At 33.5% G+C, this 19,319-nt stretch overlaps 1 protein-coding gene and 1 long non-coding RNA gene across 10 annotated transcripts in view; both read left to right on the top strand.

Moving 5' to 3' along the window:
* The window catches only part of LOC107991707 (uncharacterized), an 84,776-nt gene that overhangs the window by 15,895 nt on the left and 49,562 nt on the right, over positions 1–19,319 (top strand). The gene's annotated exons all lie outside the window — the stretch shown is intronic.
* On the top strand, positions 12,475–17,885 carry LOC103499107 (eukaryotic translation initiation factor 2 subunit gamma-like). Of its 4 annotated transcripts, none has more exons than XM_008462001.3 (10): positions 12,519–12,777; positions 13,246–13,315; positions 13,731–13,917; positions 14,059–14,120; positions 14,618–14,730; positions 14,839–14,941; positions 15,171–15,398; positions 15,544–15,762; positions 16,502–16,762; positions 17,310–17,885. In XM_008462001.3, the coding sequence occupies exons 3-10, from the start codon at positions 13,812–13,814 to the stop codon at positions 17,610–17,612; spliced, it is 1,395 nt and encodes a 464-aa protein (XP_008460223.1). In that variant the 5' UTR covers positions 12,519–12,777; positions 13,246–13,315; positions 13,731–13,811; the 3' UTR covers positions 17,613–17,885. The 4 variants fall into 4 exon arrangements, with proteins under 4 accessions (XP_008460222.1, XP_008460223.1, XP_008460224.1 ...); XM_008462002.3 differs by having other exon boundaries at positions 13,246–13,342; XM_008462000.3 differs by lacking the exon at positions 13,246–13,315 and having other exon boundaries at positions 12,475–12,777.

The raw sequence follows: 19,319 nt of genomic DNA, 5'->3' as shown, positions 1-19,319 counted from the left end.
TGTTAATTTTTCAAATTCTTTATATCAATAAAATTCTTCGATGTCTTTGTTTATATTCATCTTTAAATTGAAACATGTGGTGTATAAACATTGACATTGACACCTTTATACAATGACACACATTAACACCTTTATATCAGTGTCTATCAAAGTTATCACATTGAACTCCATGTATATTTTTTTAAATTAAGTCCTAAAGAATTGAATTATGTGATATATAATCTTATACACACTATGATACACATTGATACCAGTTTTCATCACTTATAGAAACTGATACCTCTCTATCAGTGTCTATCATTGATAGAAACTAATAGAAAGAAGCTCCATGTTCAATTATAAACTATCAATTCTTCTATTTTAAATTTTTCATGCATGGGAAGGGGGTTAATACCTTTCCCACCCTATTAAACCAAAAAACTAAAAATTCACTGTCAATCACTCTTTTTAATAAGGAGGAATTGTTTTCGTATCCTAAACTTAAGGAAGGCAAAAAGTCCCTTGTCTCCCTTGTTGTGATAAGGGGTAGAGCTGTTTGTTTTCAAGTCAAACTTTGCATCCCTCTCACTTAACCTCTCTCTTTTCGTGTTAAGTCAAGCTCCCTTTCTCTTTTTAAGTCAAGAAAAGTCAAGTCAAGCTTTATCTCATGTGATATATAAATTTTAATACATGTTCATATTAGTTTCTACCACTGATAGAAACTTATAGAAAGATGTCATATAACACTAAATACCTGATAGGAAACAAAAAAGAATCTGCATGTATATAATACTAGTCTAAAATCTATTTTTGAGATATAACATTTACAAAGTAGGTGGTTCATGTCACGACCCACTCCAAAATCACTTCATGTGATCAAGAGGAGGTGTGTCGCTTAGACACTCAATGCGTATCATCTCGCGTGATAGCACATTGAACGCTTAGTAAGCAAAACAACTTCATTGGCTAAAATTAACGACTCAACTTTGATAAGTAGAACATAACGGAAAAACAACAAACAACCTCTCTTTATTCCTTAATAACTAGCAATTTAGATACAATACAAAACTTATGCTTTCTTTATAACAAATCTTAAAATAAAATTTATGTCTTTAACGCCTTGCTTGCTTGCCTTGCTCTTCTTTACTTGGCCTCATTACCTTGATAACTTGAGGAAGGAAACTTAAAACATAAATCAAGTACTTAGTGAGTGATGATTTTGAAATCCTTTTTGGGAATGCAAATCAATCACATAAAATCAATTTCATTTTCGCAAACAGGCTCTCAACTCCCCGTTTCATAAAGACATATAAATCATGCATTAGCTTTTACTTATCCCTTTGTCCCAAGAACATGAAGCATTCCTTCATATAGACTTGGGATTTGTTTCACCAGCATCAAGCCACATAGACCTAGAATTCACTTGACTACTATCCAACGTTTAAGCATGTGATTCCTTTCACTAGTATCCTATGGGAATTACCTTGATTCATTTCCTATTGCTTAGGTTGTTGACTCAAACACCTTTACCCTTTAAGTGTACACTACATAAGAGTTAGCTCATTAATAGGGATAAGGCTAATGGTTTACTCACATACAAGCATCACAATCACCAAATAAGAAACAACAATCTATAACTTTCTTTTTAATAATAATGTTAACTTCAACAATAATATCAGATAGTAGTGTACGCGTACAACACATGACTTAAAAAGAAAAGATTTTGAAGACATCTTTCTTTTATAAAATCACTCACAAAATACTAAGTTTCCTTCCTTTCAAAAAGCCTAACTTTAGATCTTCCTTCTCGCCTAGTGTTTCACTTAGTAGCTTAACACTTAGACAATTCTTAGGAAATCAGCACCTTCTTAAGTCTCTTTCAATTCTATTTATACTAATCTTAAATCAGATTAGTCATCTTTGAGCTTCTCTTAATTTGTGAACTCCTACTTACAACTTTACACGTGTCAGCTTATAGCTCATGCTTAAGCTTAAACTTAACACAATCGATTGTCAAATCAAGGATTAGAGATTTCCTTGAAATTCTAAGTTTTCATCGCATAGCATCTCGATCTCCTTGCATTACAATACCATGCCTAGTGTCACGCCCCACCTCAAATGCCACGCCATATGACCAAATGGAGAGCGTGCCGTCTAGACATTCATCACATACTTCTCGCAAGGTAATGCACTAAACGCCTAGTAAGCAAAACAATGTTTTCTTTTGTCTCTTAACACAGCTCTTCCACTTGAGCCTTGAGACTTTCACTTCTTTTTACAGCGGAAACAACTTAAGAAAATATAACACAACGAAAAACTTAAACTCGTTCCTTTATTAACTTAAGGCTTACAATTTACAAATTACAAATTACACTTTGCTTTGATAAACTAAACTAACTCTGATCTTCTCGCGTCTTTCTTCTTCCACCAAGGTTCCTCTCTTTGGGTCAAGGTGATCTGCAGTATAAGACTTCAATCTCAGCCCTTTTTCCTCTAGTCATCAGTAGTCCAACCCAAGGACATCCTCCGGAGTCTCCTTTCTTGCATTTCGCCACTAATGTTGCTCCTTGTAACGGGTACTTACAAGTGTAAAGGTGGCACTTCCTCCTTCGCCTAGGTCACCCAACTACCTCTCTTAGCAAACGATGATTAGGGCTACTTTTGCCCTCACTTCGACTCTTTGGCTTACCAAGTTAGACCTCACCAACTTGGGTATTGCTCTAGCCTTCCTTATGACTCGGGCCATCTGTGTTAAGGAGCAACCCGTTTATCAATCGACTCTTTAAGCGTAATAGAAATTTCTATGGATAACGCACCAAGACTACAAAAATACTCTACATTCCCTCCTTAGCTTGGCTACATAGCCTCATAACTAACCTTTGCATGGCCTCAACGCTTGACAACCTGGGGGAGGGAAACACTTAAAACATAAGTCAAACAGACTTAGTGAGCGACAGGTTTTAAGAAAACCTTTTTGGGAAATCACAAGGAATCCACAAATAAATAAACAGTAAGTTATAACAATTAAGGTTTGTCACAACGAACAGTTAACGTACATCGTATAACTAGCACAATTCAATAACCACGCAGTGAGTTACCAAACTGTACAACGATCACAATCGCAAGATCATTCTAAGACCTGGGAATCTCCCCTCGCTGACCTGGAATTCGCTCTCGCTAGTATCACGCGAGTTATCTGGAATATCCAACAACGTCTCGCCAGTATCACGCGAGTTACTTGAAATATCCAACAACGTCTCGCCACATTCATATTCTTAAATTGATAGTTACACTCCACTAACGTCTTATCAACATCTTTCTCATAGCAAGTGCTACAACGCCATATGCTAGAATCATTTCACAACAAGCTCATTCTGAGACTTGAGAATATCCCCTCGCTGACTTGGGATTTGCTCTCGCCAATATCATGCAATTTACTTGGGATAACCAACAGTGTCTCACCACATATTTCTCACAGCTTGCTTCGACTTGGGAATCCTCCCCCCATTGACATGAGATTTGCTCTCTCCAGTATCACACGAGTTACCTGGGATTCCATCTAGCATCGTGCGATAGATCAAGCCACAACCATACAGTATAATATTATTTCTTCTCATAGCACAAATCAACACAGTCAATAAAGCATTTTGTAATCATCAACATAGAAAAAAGAATACTCAACATGCATCCTGTATAAACATCACTTTTCAGAACGAAGATCAACCCAGGTTTAGAAATCATATTGGAAATCATTTACCACTATTTATAAAACACGTTTTACCATCTTTCAAAGAATACTCAGGTTAGTAGAAATATTTATCAATTTCACTTTACTATCAGAAAATGTTCACATAATGGATCTTAGTAGTCATAGAAATTGTTGGAATTTATGTCCTAAAACTTGTAGTTCACAGTTAAAATTATATTCTATTCAATAAAATGGTTATTGAGAACTTATTAGTGAAAATAGAATACTATAATCTTGAATCCAATTAATTGAGTTTATAGTCCAAACAGTCTATAGTTTATGAATAAGGTTGAGCGTCTTATTTTGGGAACACTATGGATGCGGCTCGCTATGTAGTTAGTACAAACAATGTGATCCTGAATCATTCATGTAGAAACATGAGAGTGAGGGCATCCTATATAAAGAGTTTAAATAAGATTGGAACCATGAAATAGTCACTTTTAAGTTATAACACTGTTGATGATATAGACTGACTATTTTGATTATGATGACGTAAGTAACTTAATCTTAATCCTGAGCTAACTATGAACTTCTATTCAAACGGTATTATCCTTAGATTTGCATAGGTGAATGCATCTCAATGGCGCTTGTCCAATAAGCCTCCCATTTTAAGGGTAAGACCAGATGTGTGGTAAAGGACATAAGGTGCAAGACGGAATTCACTCCTACACATGTTAGAGTTAGTAGATAGGTTATTCCTTTAAAGATTGAATCCAAGTCTTGAACAAGGGATTCCACTCTCTCATTGGCCTGAGAGGGATTCGGTTTATAGGTTGGACCTTAAACCAAATGTTCAAATGTTAGTTAGGTGCAGGGAGTGGAACTACGAGACTTTAGTGGAATGACCCGTTAGTTAACAAATGTTAATTAGCTCTGTGTAAAAGGGTTTAGCCAGTTAATCTTGGATCGTTGGAGCCCATGATCTATAGGTCCATTAGGTTCTCCTGCTAGCTCATATGGAATTAACTTAGAATAATATGTTGGAATAGTTTGAATTATTCGAATTAGATAAAGAGAGAGAAATCGACGAATATATAGGATATAAGTGTCAATTATCAATTTGATATAGAGCTTTAAGTTTAAATGTGATTTAAATATTAAAAATAAAAATAGGAATTCATATTCAGAAGCTCAGAATTGATGGAAATTGTCAAAGTTATGAAAAGTCAAAATATTAACTTTTGACTTTGAAAAGTCAAACTTTGATCGGCTTTATATTCAAATGTGATTTGAATTTTAGAAAAAGAAATGTAGATTCATGCTTGAAAGGTCAAAATTAGTCAAGACGGACAAAATAGCCAAAAATCAACATAAAAAGTCAAAGTTTGACTTTGACTTTAATGGTCAAATGACCAAAATGCCCTTGGACTAAGTTAGTGGAAAAATCCAACATTTTGTTGGATAATCTCACTAACACTTATTGAGATAGGTGGTTACATGAGATGTAAACACCTAGCTCACTAAGTTCCATTAATGATTAGTGGATTATTAGGTGTTCAGATTTAATAATCTAATTCCATGCAATTTTGTAATCAGTTTATTTAAATATTGGAATGACTTTTGGAAAATATTTGATTTTATGAATTTCAAAATCACTTTCAAACTTGTTTTTCTCCCAAATCTCAAACCAAAATTCCTCCTCAATTTCCATCTCTCTCTAATTATTCCTTCACTTAATGGGTCCCACAACCTGGTTCTAAATCTGGAAAATAACGAGTAAACACTAGTGGTGGTCCCTGATCGTGAGAATGAGGAGATTTCGAGAAGTTTGGAAGCTACAAAGGTAAGTGCTTTTCTTAACCCTAATTTAGTTTGAATTAAGTTTTTTTAGCATGTTAATCAGTAAAGTGTTTAGTTGCATTTAGAGTAATTTTCGACCCTTGTTCCCGTTGCGCATGTCTCGTTTTTCCATCAGAAATAGGATTCATAAAACATACTTGATCATTCAAAGAATCACATTCATTTTCATCGAACAATGCTTGTAAAATAAAATAGTGTAATGTTATTCTTGATACAATATGTAAACCATTTTGTCACTCACAAGCTATTGCTTGTGTAACTTAAAACCATACTTAAATAATTGCTTTTAAAACAACGTGTCACTCACACAAAATACTTAGCATTGGCTTCTCCTTTCTCGAATTTCAGCTTGCTTTTCTTTTTCGACAGTTGGAGGATTCGTCCGTTCAGCATTTGAATCTTTCTCCTTTTTCCTTCATCAGAAAAATCCACACTTTTCTTTTAGTAAAAACTGCCATTTTATTAGGCATTTCGACCTATTTATAGAAACCTTTCACATCCAAAGGTCACTTCTGCACTTTACACATGTCATCTTAGCATGCACCACATTATGCTACCGATTCGAACTCGACACATAGCCTATCCTTCAGCGGCGATTTGACTTTCCCTTGAGATGCACACCTTATCTCATTGGAAAGCTAAACTCTTAATTGTCTGACTGTTTCCGTTCTCTTCCTGAAGAAGCTACCGTCGTTTCTTTTCTCATAACGAGTTGTTATGTTGTTTGACAAGACGATTACTTCCTTGCCTCACTCTCTTGGGTACATATACTTCTCACAGTATCTTGTCATTGCCTCACTCAGCACATTGTCTTTCTCGCCAGCTATTCTTAACGCGTTACTCACCCTTATGTGATAGAATCCTTTGGCTAACACTTTCTCTTCACGTTGTCTGTCTTCTTTCGCATCCTTCCTTGCAAGATATCTCAACACTTAGCTACAACTTTCCAACAAGGCTCTCCTCAACAAGACATCTTTCTCTGGATTAGGGCCTCACACCTAGTCCTTCTCGCGTTACAGGTCTTACATGTATACCTTTTTCTCCTTGCGTCGCCTATCTTAAACACATACTCCAAGATACTTAGTTTCAAAATCTTTTAAATCAGAACTCTTTCCTTGACAGAACCCTTCTATTTTAGACATGGATTTAGCGGTTCATTATTACAAGGTTTTTCAAATACGTTTACAAAATAGGTAGTTAATTATAGAGCACAATAAACAACAACACCTACTACGGTAAAAAATTTTAAAGAACAAAATAGTGTGTTTCTTTTCCAACACTGATATAATAAATGATAGACAATGATAGAAGTCCATCTCACTCAAGTTTTAAACAGTTTGAAGTTAATTTCCACAAACATAAGGATGGCATAAAAGAGTACTAAGATAAGATGAAATCATATAAAAACTTTCGACCAATGAAAGTATAATGAAACTATAATTCTAAACTTTAATGTAGATCATGAATTCCAATTATTCAACAAAATTTTTTCTATAACCCAACAATAATATAGCTAAATCGAATAAAATCAAGGGAAAAAAAAATTAGATCTCAAAATGAGATGCCAAAAGTCAAAATTCAGTACAAATATGCATTTCGTAGTTTCTAATATTTACCTTTATCTTTCTCAGCATCATCACTATGAGTTTTCTCTATATCTTCACCTTCAATCTCCTACAACAATACAATTTGTTGTTATTTTATATTATTTAAGATAGACACTCATACTCCCATCATTGTCTAATGACAGAAGTGTCTATCAATGATAGACAATGATAAATATCTATTGATGATAAAAACTTATAAAAGTCTATGATTTAATGAAAAGCGGTAGACATGCTCAACAGAAAAACATGATCTATTTTACTCTAATTACATCTAAGCAATTTAGAAATTAACATGCATATATTACCTTAGTTAAACGAAATTAGGTTAATAGAAAACGTACCTTCAAAGTTTTCCCGACCCACATAATTTCCTCACAAACACAAACTCGAAACGACCACTAGAATTGATCCGCTATTCTCTAGACTTAGAACCGGGTTGTGGGATCCGATAAGTAAAGGAATGACAGAGAGAGAGAGATGGAAATGGAATTAGGGATGGGAGAACTTAGGTAAGTTTTTTTTTTTCACTTTTTGCTTTAATTTCAAAAATTAAAATTTGCCAAAAAAAATTCTACAATTTTGAAAACAAGCCTTTAAATAGACAAAACACATGCAACTATTGCATGTAAAGACTAACCTAAGTTCAACACCTCATTTTCCATTAATAATTAGTGGAATTTAGTGGGCTAGGTATTTATATCTCATGTAGCCACTTATCCCACTACGTGTTAATCGGATTATCCAACAAAATGTTGGATTTTTCCACTAACTTTAGTCAAAGGGCAATATAGTTATTTGATCATTAAAGTCAAAGTTAAACTTTTGCTTTTTCAAGTAAAAAGTCAACATTTTGAATTTTTACCATTTTGTTCGTCTTGACTAATTTCGACCTCCTAACATGAATCTGCATTTATTTTTTCGAAATTCAAATCACGTTTGAATATAAAGTCGGTCAAGGTTTGACTTTTCAAAGTCAAAAGTTAACATTTTGACTTTTTAGAATTTTGATCATTTCCATCAATTTTGAGCTTATGAATATGAATCTGTATTCATATTTTTACTATTTAAATCATATGTAAACATAAAGATCTATCTCAAACTTATAATCAACGGCTATATTACATATATTCGACGATCTCTCGCTCTTTACCTAATTCAAATTATTCTAACATATTGTTCTAAGTTAATTCGATATGAGCTAGTAGGGGAACCTAATTGACCTATAAATCATGGACTCCAACGATTCCTAAACACTTTTAGACCAAGATAATCAACATTCGTTAACTAACAAGTCATTCAACTAAAATCCTATAGTTGCACTTTCCTCACTATATGTATTTGTGTTCATCTAATATAACCATGATCATTAAGTTAATCTTTCACAGGTTGTTCATAATCTCGACTAGGTCAAAATACCACTTTACCTTCGAGATTACATATTGCTCCTTAAGTCCTACTGACCCACTATTGAACAATTGCTTTAAGATTCAACTTATAAACTGAATCCTTCTCGAGTCAATTAGAGGTTTGGCCCCTTGTTTAAGACTTAGATTCAGTTCTTAAGGAAATAACCTATCTACTAATCCTAAAGCGGGTAAGAGTGAATTCCATCTTACACTCTATGTCCCTAACCATCTACTCGGTCTTACCTTTGAAATCAGAGGCTTATTGGGTCAGCACTGTTGAGCTCCCCTCACCTATGCAAATTTAATGATAATTCCGTTTGAACATAAGTTCATAATTAGCTCAAGATTAAAATTAAGATTAACTTACCTAGGTCATCAATAATCGAAATAGTCAGTTTTATATAGTCAGTGGTGTTATAACTTAAAAGTGACTATTTCTTGGTTCTAGTCTTATGTAAGCTCTTTACATAAGATGCTCCAATTTCCATGTCTTTACATGAACGATTAAGAATCATATCTTTTGTACTAACTACAAAATGGGCTGCATCCATAGTGTCACTAGAATAAGATGTTCAACCTTAGTCATACACACTATAGACCGTTTGGGTTATATACTCGAACTTGATCCAAGTTTATGTCTCTACATAAAATTCCAAGACTACAAAGATAGCCTCAAGATCTTAGTTGATTTGATTTAAGATTATAGTATTCAATTTTCACTAATAAGTCCTCAATAACAACTTTTATTGAATAAAATATAATTTAAACTATAAACTACGAGTTTTAGAACATAAATTCTAGCATGATTATCCATAATAGCAAATGTTTTTTTAAAAAAAGAAGACAATCTCCTTATTAAGATTCAATAAAAAGTCAAAGTACAAGAGATAATTACTAAAAGTATGAAAAGAGAGACAATTTGTTAATAAAAAGAATGAAACCTTCTCTTCATGATCATCCTCTAACTCTTAAGTTATCAGAGTTTCTTTTATATCTTCACCTTCAATCTTCTACAATAATACAATTTGTTATTGTTTTGTGTTTAAGATAAACACTTATGGACAATGATTTATTTCCAGTGTCCATATAAAAATCAAGTATTTTAATAAAAGGAATGAAACCTTTTCTTTTACTTTTGGCATATATCTAGTCATCTCCCAACGCTTGAGTTGAGTTTCCAAAGTAACCATTGCAATAATAGGTTTTGACTCTTGCGTTTGAAGTTGTTGGGTTTGGTTTTCAATTTCAATTTCAACTTATAAGAAAAAGAAATTTTATAGTTAGTAATCTAATAGTTACAACAAAAAAGGGTAAATATCATATACCAAAGACTTACCATAGATAAATAATTTGTCACATAGTTTTACTACGTTATCAACATTACTGTTATCTTCCAAAACTTCCGACTGCAAGAAGGAGATTTGTTTTTCTTCAAAGTCAGTTCAAGTTCCTTTTCTTTTACAGACTCTTGTGGAAGATTTTTCGGTGGAATATTCTTTAAGCAATCTATTACCATTTTCAACAAACTTAGAATTTATTTCTGTCCTTGTCTAAATTATTTTTGTTCCTCTTGTATTTTCTTTTGTCGTTCAATTATTTCTTTTAATTCCCCGATGTTCTGCGCGATTCTTTTCAGTCACTTTATTTCTTCCATCTTCTTCAATTAGTTCATAGTTCTTTATTTTCTTATTTTCTTTGTTCTTCTTTCTTCTTCATGTCAACAAAATAATGCATTATCTTTTATTTAGATTCTTTCTTTATCCAAAATTACAAGTAAACACATATAAAATTATTAGAAAAGTTATTTACACTACTACAAATATGGGTTTTAACGAGACTTTCAACGACACAATTTTCGCGTCATTGAAGTCACAGTCAAGAAAGGCTATTTAACGACACTTTGAAAAACGTGTTATTAAATATGTTTAGATGACATCAAAATTGTGTCATTAATACCTTTACCTTGACGCAATTAATATGACATCGTTATCTATAACTCGACACCCATATATTGTCATCAATACCCTTATATTGACGCAAATCATGTGTCACCGTTATCTATACCTTGATACTAATATATTGTCATTAATACTCTTAGATTGACGTTTTAAATGTGTCACCGTTATCTATTACTCGACATAAATTTATTGTCATTAAAAACCTTATATTGACGCTTTAGAATGTCACCATTATCTATACCTTGACACAAATATATTGTCATTAATACTCTTACATTGACACTTTAAATGTGTCACCGTAATCTGTCACTCGACACAAATATATTGTTATTAATACTATTGCATTGACAATTTAAATGTGTCACCATTATCTATCACTCGAAACCAATATATTGTCATTAATACTCTTATAACGACGCTTTAAGTGTGTCACCTTTCAATATAACTCGACACTAATATATTGTCTTTGTAAATATTTCGTTACACAAAATTGTTGTCAAGAAATGTGCTTTAACGACACTATTTATGTTTAATAAAGGCTTATATGTCGACACATGTTTGGTCTCGTTATTCTTCATTTTCGCAACACATATTTTTCTGTCATATATTTCTTCTTTCAAAAAAATTAAATACTGAATTTCAGCATTACCCACATATGTTTGGAAAGATATTTATATTGATAATAAAAAAATATAACTTACATTATCAGTAAAGATTTTACAATAATCTAAAAGATAAATTTACTGTAATATTACATGTATGTGTGACCTAATCTAATCAAACTGACGCATAAATGAGAACTTGATCGATACCATGGTCCATGGATTCTTCAACTACCTACAAATTTGAAGAAAATGAACCTTAGCCAACATTCATTACGGAAAATGCATAAACATAAGCATAAACATTAAGCACATGCCAAACAAAAATCACCTTCTTAATAAGCAGACCAATAAACTTTTCAAAATAAGCGTCCAAAGTTCATACAACCAAAGTTTTTAATAAAAGACCCATAAGGAATGCAAAAGATTAAAAAAAAAACACCGACTACATAAGCATAGGCATAAGCATTGTATATAAATGTTGCAAATGTAAATTTTGATTCAATCTTTACAGACCAAGCAATGTTCTAGTTTGCATCAAGTCAACTTAGCATAAACTTACCCTTAGCCCCTCTCCTCCAAAGTAAATACAAAACAACATGATTCCTATAACATATGTCTAAGCGGATTGAAAAAATAGCTTTTCAATGACTACCATAACTGCAGAATAATTAACACAACAAAGTATCAAGTTCCTAAGTATGTGTGAACATGATTCCTAAAACATATGTCTAAGCTGATTGCACAAAATAGATTTTCAATGGCTACCACTGCAGGATAGTCAAAGCAACATTCCTAAGTACACGTTAACATGATTCCTAAAATAAAATAGTTAAGTTATGTTACAAAACATAAAGCACGCTTACCTCTTTCTTTTACTAAATCTCCACCCCCATATCTTGATTGCCCTTCATAGAGGCTTCTTCTTTCTTGCAAGTTCAGAAGCCCTAATAATGAATAGCAAACTACGTAAGTTAAGTTTTGGTTACTCAAATTTAAACGACGTAAAAAAAAAGAAGAAGAAAAGAAAAAATACGATGGAAAGAAATCACAGAGAAAAAAAGAAAGGAAAAAAAGAAAGACGATGGAAAGATTAAACGACGTATAGAAAGAAGAAGAAAAGAAGAAAGACGATGAAAAGAAATCGCAGCGAAAAAAAAAGAGGAAAACAATAAAGATGACAAAAGAAATCGGAGCGAAGAGAAGAAAAAGATGGAAGAATAAACTTGAATTGGACAAATTTTATGGACTTTTTACATAGACACTAATTTGGTTTTTTTGTTAGCTTCCTACAAATTTTCCTCTTTTATTTTATTTTTGTAAAAGTAAATAAATATGTGTCATTAGTCTAATTTTTTGAACTTATTTTGGGAGAGATAGAGGAAGACTTTAAAAAATTATTATTACTCTCCATTTTAATTTTGAGAAGAGATTGTGTTGTACCATTCCTCTTATTGCTTCCAATTTCTTTGAGGGCAGCCCTAGCCTTTGTACAACGCAAGCTTCCTGTAGTATCTCTATCTCTCTCTCTCCCTCTTCCGACGGTGATCTCTTTTCTCTCTCTCACATTCATCACCCGCCGCCGCCGGTAGCTTCTCTTTCTCTGACGCCACCGCCGCCGGTAATCTCTCACTCGTCGCTCTCAACACAGAGAAATTTCTGATTGAGCATCACCAGGTCCGGCAACTAACATTCCTTGCTTCTGCATCTCTTTTTCTTCAATTTCTGGTATAGTTTTGATGGATGGATTGTGTGTATTCAATCATTTATTGTGTTTTGATGGATGAACCCGTTTATTATTCTTTTTTATGACTTCAAGTAATTGCAACTGGGTACTTCTATCTGCAACTTCTTGGCTGAAGTAATTTTTAGTTAAGTGCAAACGGACGGGCTGGGACCGAGCCAATCTAACGCTTATTTTATCGAATTTTGAGGAGTTGGTTTTGTTTGGGTTTATAGCTTAGGAAGGGTTTTTGGTTTCGAAGAACCTACCATTTGAAGGGTTGGGTCTAAAATGTCGCTTAATTCGACCCAATATGACTCTGAATGTTAAATATTGAATAGAAAAGAAATGAAATACTATCCCTAACCTGTCTGCCAATTTCGTGCAAAAAAGCCTAATAGCCAGTTTTTTCTCGCCGGCAGTACATTCGCCTTCCCCTTCCAAGCGCTACGGACTGTTGCTCAATCTCCAGAATCTCTCAATTCGCAGGGGGCAAGTTCTTTCCATCAATCATTTTATGTATTTTTGCTTCTGCCCTAGATCGTTCATCTAAAGTTCTTTACCTTTTTCTTCTGTTTTGTTTTTTGGTGTATAACTTATTTGATGGTGATGGATTATGATTCAGTATCATTTTCTTATTTTATATCAGCAACAAATTTGGATTTGAAATCATTTTTTAAATACCTTTTGATGTTAAGGGTTTAGGCTTATTATTATGATTCAGAGTCATTTTCTACGTGTTAAATTAGTTTACTTTCCAAGTATGCAGTTATGTTCAAGCAGTTATGCAGTCATTTTCTGATGTGGGAGATAGTGCTGTTTTCCTTAAATGTTTTCTATTTAAACCATTGTGCGCTTGGTTGGTGGCCGTGCAGATAATTGCATTTCTTTTTTTGGATTGGGGCAGGTTGGTTACTCTCTGGTTTAACTTTCACAAAGAACCAAGACAGACATCCGTAACTTGTTTGCATAAAGACATTCAACCAAGATGTCGCGGAAGGGTTTAATGGAACAAGACTTAAAGAAATTGGATGTGACAAAGCTCCATCCACTTTCTCCAGAAGTTATATCTCGTCAAGCAACCATCAATATTGGTAACTTTTCTTTTGTGTGATTCTTTTATTGCACATTTTTAATCCTTGTTACACCATATGTGTATACCGGAACATTATATACTTGGGGATCTTATCTTATTATCAGAGTTGACAGTACATTAATAAATTCATCTTTCCCAGGTACTATTGGTCATGTGGCACATGGTAAGTCTACTGTTGTAAAGGCAATTTCAGGAGTCCAGGTGATTATTCTTTCCATCACTGATGGCTAATCTCGGTCGCTATTCTCTATTGCACTATTCTGTTTTACTTCTTTGGCTTGATTGTTGGTTGGATTTTATGTTCCATAGAGGTTCCTTGGTTATCCTTTGGTGCAAAACTTTTCTTCCCTTCTATTTTTCTTCCTTTTCTGCATAATGATAGTAGCATGGTATGAATTTATAAGAGGAACAGAAAATCAAACAAGATATTACGTAAAACTTTCTTTTTCTTATTGACCATCATGGAAAAAATTGCTATTAATATTTTGTCTAAAACCCAGGCTTTTACATATTTCACAATGGTGTCAATAACATGTACTTGCATGGATGCTTTATTGCATTGGATTTCACTTAGAGCAAGTAGCACAGATTTCAAGTGGTTTTCTTTCAAAATTTAGGTCGTATGAGTAGAATTTCCCAGAAAACCATTATAACTTCTGCTTTCTGATGGATCTATTAATGGAATGTCTAATCTGCAGACTGTACGTTTTAAGAATGAGCTGGAGCGTAACATTACCATTAAGTTGGGGTATGCTAATGCGAAGATATACAAATGTGAAGATGACAAGTGCCCTCGGCCTGCATGCTACAAGTGGGTGTTTCTTCTATTTTTATATATTGCTAAGCTTGCACTCCTATTTGTACCTAAAAGGTCAATGACTTCCAGTATTTGATTAACGTAGTCAACATGCTTTTGTAGGGCATATGGAAGTGGAAAGGAAGACAGTCCTTTGTGTGATGTGCTTGGGTTTGAAAATTGCAGGATGAAACTACTGCGACATGTATCCTTTGTCGACTGCCCGGTAAGGCTTTGAATTGTTGCATCTGTGTGGCTAAGAATTGTATGAAACATGATAGAAGACAAAATATATTATTCCTTACACATTTTATGGATAATATCTTCTTACGAGTATCTTGGATTTTCAGTCTTTGATTTTATCATATGGTGGATTATTCACCATCACATATTCACATGCCACAAAAGCTTATTTCTCTGCTGCTACCATAACCTGGTTCAAATTTTTTTTCTAGGGTCATGATATTCTTATGGCTACCATGCTTAACGGGGCAGCCATTATGGATGGAGCATTACTTCTGATAGCTGCCAATGAAAGCTGCCCTCAACCTCAAACTTCTGAGCACCTTGCTGCTGTTGAAATTATGCGCCTTCAGCATATTATAATCCTCCAGAATAAAGTTGATCTTATTCAGGAAAATGTTGCAATCAATCAACATGAAGCTATTCAAAAGTTCATTCAGGTTAGCTCAGTTTATTCTCTTTCCTCTAGGTTATTTATATTCTCGTACGAACAATTTTGTCTATTTACTTTTAGAAAAGGATATGCAACTTTCATAGTGAAGGATTTTAATTGTATTCAATTTGTCTTTTTAAAATCTTTGATAGGGAACAGTTGCTGATGGTGCACCAGTAGTACCAATTTCTGCTCAGCTGAAGTATAACATTGATGTCGTTTGCGAATATATTGTAAAAAAGATTCCAATTCCAGAAAGGAATTTCGTCTCACCTCCTAATATGATTGTGATTCGTTCCTTTGATGTTAACAAACCTGGTTTTGAAGTTGATGAGATCAAAGGAGGTGTGGCTGGTGGTAGCATATTACGGGTATATACTTAATACTATTTTCTTAAAGAAGTGATCGTCAATTTATGTTGAAATTGTCATGTTATGAAGTACTTAAAGCAGCTTTCGGATGGTCTGTTAAGCTGTAATGGTACCTTATGGTTGAAATTGTCATGCTATGAAGTACTTAAAGCAGCTTTCAGATGGTCTGTAAAGCTGTAATAGTACCTTATAGTTGATTTTTAGTACCTTACATCCCTGGATTACTTGCTCTGATACCATATTGAACCACTAATTCACCCAAAAGCTTAAGCTGTGGTTGAAGGAAAATTTTATTATATATCATTAACAAAGACAATTGTTCGAATTTGGCTTGAATTGACAAATGTGATTTATCCTTTTCAATCGTTGGTGTTAAAGTTAAAAAAGAGGCTTTTGACGTTGCATATAGATGATCTTGTTCAATAAGTTGAGTTATACGGTTAAGAACTTTGTCCAAGTTTTTTGATTGGTTTGAGTTACATTTGTACTAGTTCAAGCAATCATCTAAGTAGTAAAAAAATCAGAATTTTTGTTATTTCTTTTAATTACTTCTTGGTGGTTGGATGTTTTGATTTCAACCAACCTGAATTTTGCAGTTGAACCTGTTTTGGATAACATTATTTAAGGAATTCATGTCACCGTTTACATTTTTAATTCATTTTACCTTTTGGAAAAATTGTCCACAGTTTTTCTGGTGCTTTATGTGTGGCTAACGAATTTGAAAATGTATTATTTCCAGGGTGTTTTAAAGGTGAATCAATTTATTGAAGTTCGTCCTGGGATTGTTGTTAAGGATGAAAGTGGTAACATAAAGTGCACCCCGATATACTCGAGGATTGTTTCTTTGTATGCTGAGCAAAATGAGCTGCAATTTGCAGTCCCTGGAGGTCTTATTGGGGTTGGCACAACCATGGACCCCACTTTGACTCGTGCTGACAGATTGGTAGGTCAGGTTCTTGGGGAAGTTGGATCACTTCCTGATGTTTTTGTCGAGCTAGAGGTAAAGTTCTTATAATTTGAATGTACTCTTATTTAATGGATGTGGAGACCTTTTAAGTTGCGATCTGAGACTACTCTAAGATTCTTTCGGCTCGTCCCCTTCATCTTCCAGATTGCTGTTTATTTGTTTATTTGTTTAAAGCAAGAATTTCTGTGCTCTTTTGGAAACAATTAGTGGGCCTACTCGTTTTTAGTTGTTTGGTTGCTTTAAGTTGTTTCTGCTTAATGGTGCATCCCTAAACCCAAGCCCTCCTGCATTCACCCTTCTGGTAAAGGCCGAATGTTAATGCACATTGGCTTTCTACAGTTCTCTGTATGATTTGTAGAGGTCTTGAGAGATCTTGGGAGGAGGTTTGGTTCAAATATAATGCTTCTCTTTAGGCAATGGCCTCTAATCATTCTTCTAATTGTTTGTTAGGTTAGGTCTTATCTTCTTGGATCGTTTTTTGTTCTTTTTTACATGCAAATTTGTGAATGATTTGATCTTGAGAAAGGTTGGAGGAAATTGTCCAGAATATCTGTTTTGAGACTTGTCCTTATCTTTTCAGGTAAACTTTTTCCTTTTACGGCGGCTCCTAGGTGTGAGGACAAAAGGATCAGAAAGACAGGGAAAAGTATCAAAACTGGCCAAGGGGGAGATTCTAATGTTGAACATAGGATCCATGTCTACAGGAGCTAGAGTACTTGCAGTGAAGAACGATTTAGCAAAGTTGCAGCTTACATCTCCTGTTTGCACCAGCAAGGGGGAGAAGATTGCTCTAAGTCGTCGTGTTGAGAAGCACTGGCGTCTTATTGGCTGGGGTCAAATTCAAGCTGGATCTACTCTGGATGTCCCTCCCTGCCCCATTTGAGTAGTAAAGGTAAGAATCACGAAGAAAAGAAGTGAGAAGAGTAAGGAAAATGTGCAAAGTTAGACAGTTTGTTGGAACCATTTTTGTTAGGTGGAGGAGAAAACACCATCTGGTTTCTCATTGTTTATTAGGTTGTCTTTTTCACAATTTCATCCCCCGAAGTCTCTTTATGATTTTTACTATTTAAGTTTCGAATCATGGATACATGACATGTGAGCCATTTGGTTTATGAACTAAAAATGCGATAATAGGACGAACAATATTATTATTTCACCTTTGCGAGTTTGGTTCAGACTTTCAAATGAAACAACCCATAAAGCTCACTGCAAAGCCATGTTTACAAGGACAGATGAAATAAGTTAACATAAATACATATTGTGTGTATAACAAACAAATCTTTTAAGAGACTGCCCCTGTGTGGATCATTGGGTAGTTTTGAACATAACAAAATAATTGTTTTGGAAATATTTACATATATATTTGGGTTGGATTGAGGTGGAGAGTTGAATTGGGTCTAGAAATTTGGGTTTAAGGTGTAGAGTTGATTGTCATGTGTATTTGGTGTAATTTTATGTGACAAGAAGTTTGATTTATATATTTACAATTTTGTTTTCTTAATTTTTTGTTCAACCATTTAATTACATGTATAAGTTTTCAAATTTTAGATTGGTAGTTGAAGTTCATCACATTTAATTTTCAATGTTGTTTATATCGTGGTAGACAAATTACTGATGCTTCATACCAACAGTAGAAGTAAATAAGTATGTCATCGGGGGTCTATTTACCTGTTTACAAAATACTTGATAATGGCCAAGAATTTGGTTGTTTAATAACTAAAAAGAAAGAAAAGAAAAGAAAAGGGTTTTTTTAAAAATATAACAAAGCATATAATAGAATTATTTCGAAAACAGAAAAAGCTTAACGGGCTTATAATAAAAAATACAAAAAGTGTCTCGTCAATTATATTGTCAATAACAGGCATAATATATTTGGTACACGATCGTTTAGATTTAGCTATTGTTAGGTCGTTTAGATTTGATCATTTATAGATTTGGTCGTAATTTAGATTTGACCATTTATAGATTTGGCCGTACCAATCGATTTATTTTTTCAATTTTATCGTTTAATTTGAATCGTTTAGATTTGATCGTTTACACTTTGGTAGTTAATTCTAAACAATTTTGTTTTTTCCAAAATTTGGTACACGATCATTTACATTTGGCTAAACAAATTTTTTAAGATTTTTTGGTACACAATCGTTTATTTTTTTCAAGATTTTTTGGTACACAATCGTTTATATTTGGTTAAACAATTTTTTTTAATTCGTTTGGTACACGATCGTTTAGATTTGCTTACACGATGTTTATTTTTTTTACACGATCGTTTAGATTTGGTTACTCCAAACTAAACGATTCTTTTCAAGATTTGTTATACACGATGTTTTAGATTTGACTATTTTTTTACACAATCGTTTAAAAAGAATAGAAAAAGACGACGTAAAAAAGAAGAGAGAGAAAGAAGAAAGACAAATCTAAATGATGTAAAAAAAGAATAGGAAAAGATCGTTTAGATTTGAGTGACGTAAAAAAGAAGAGGAAAAAAATGAAGACGATGGAAATAAATTGAAAAAAAAAAAAGAAGAGGAAAAGAAGAAAGACAAATAAATTGTAGAGAAGAAAGATGGGAGGATAAACCTAAAATATTTAA

This window comes from Cucumis melo, chromosome 10 (assembly GCF_025177605.1).
Source record: "Cucumis melo cultivar AY chromosome 10, USDA_Cmelo_AY_1.0, whole genome shotgun sequence".
NCBI lineage: Eukaryota > Viridiplantae > Streptophyta > Magnoliopsida > Cucurbitales > Cucurbitaceae > Cucumis > Cucumis melo.
The sequence above is the reverse complement of the archived record's forward strand: the minus strand, read 5'-3'. Positions and strand labels throughout refer to the sequence as shown.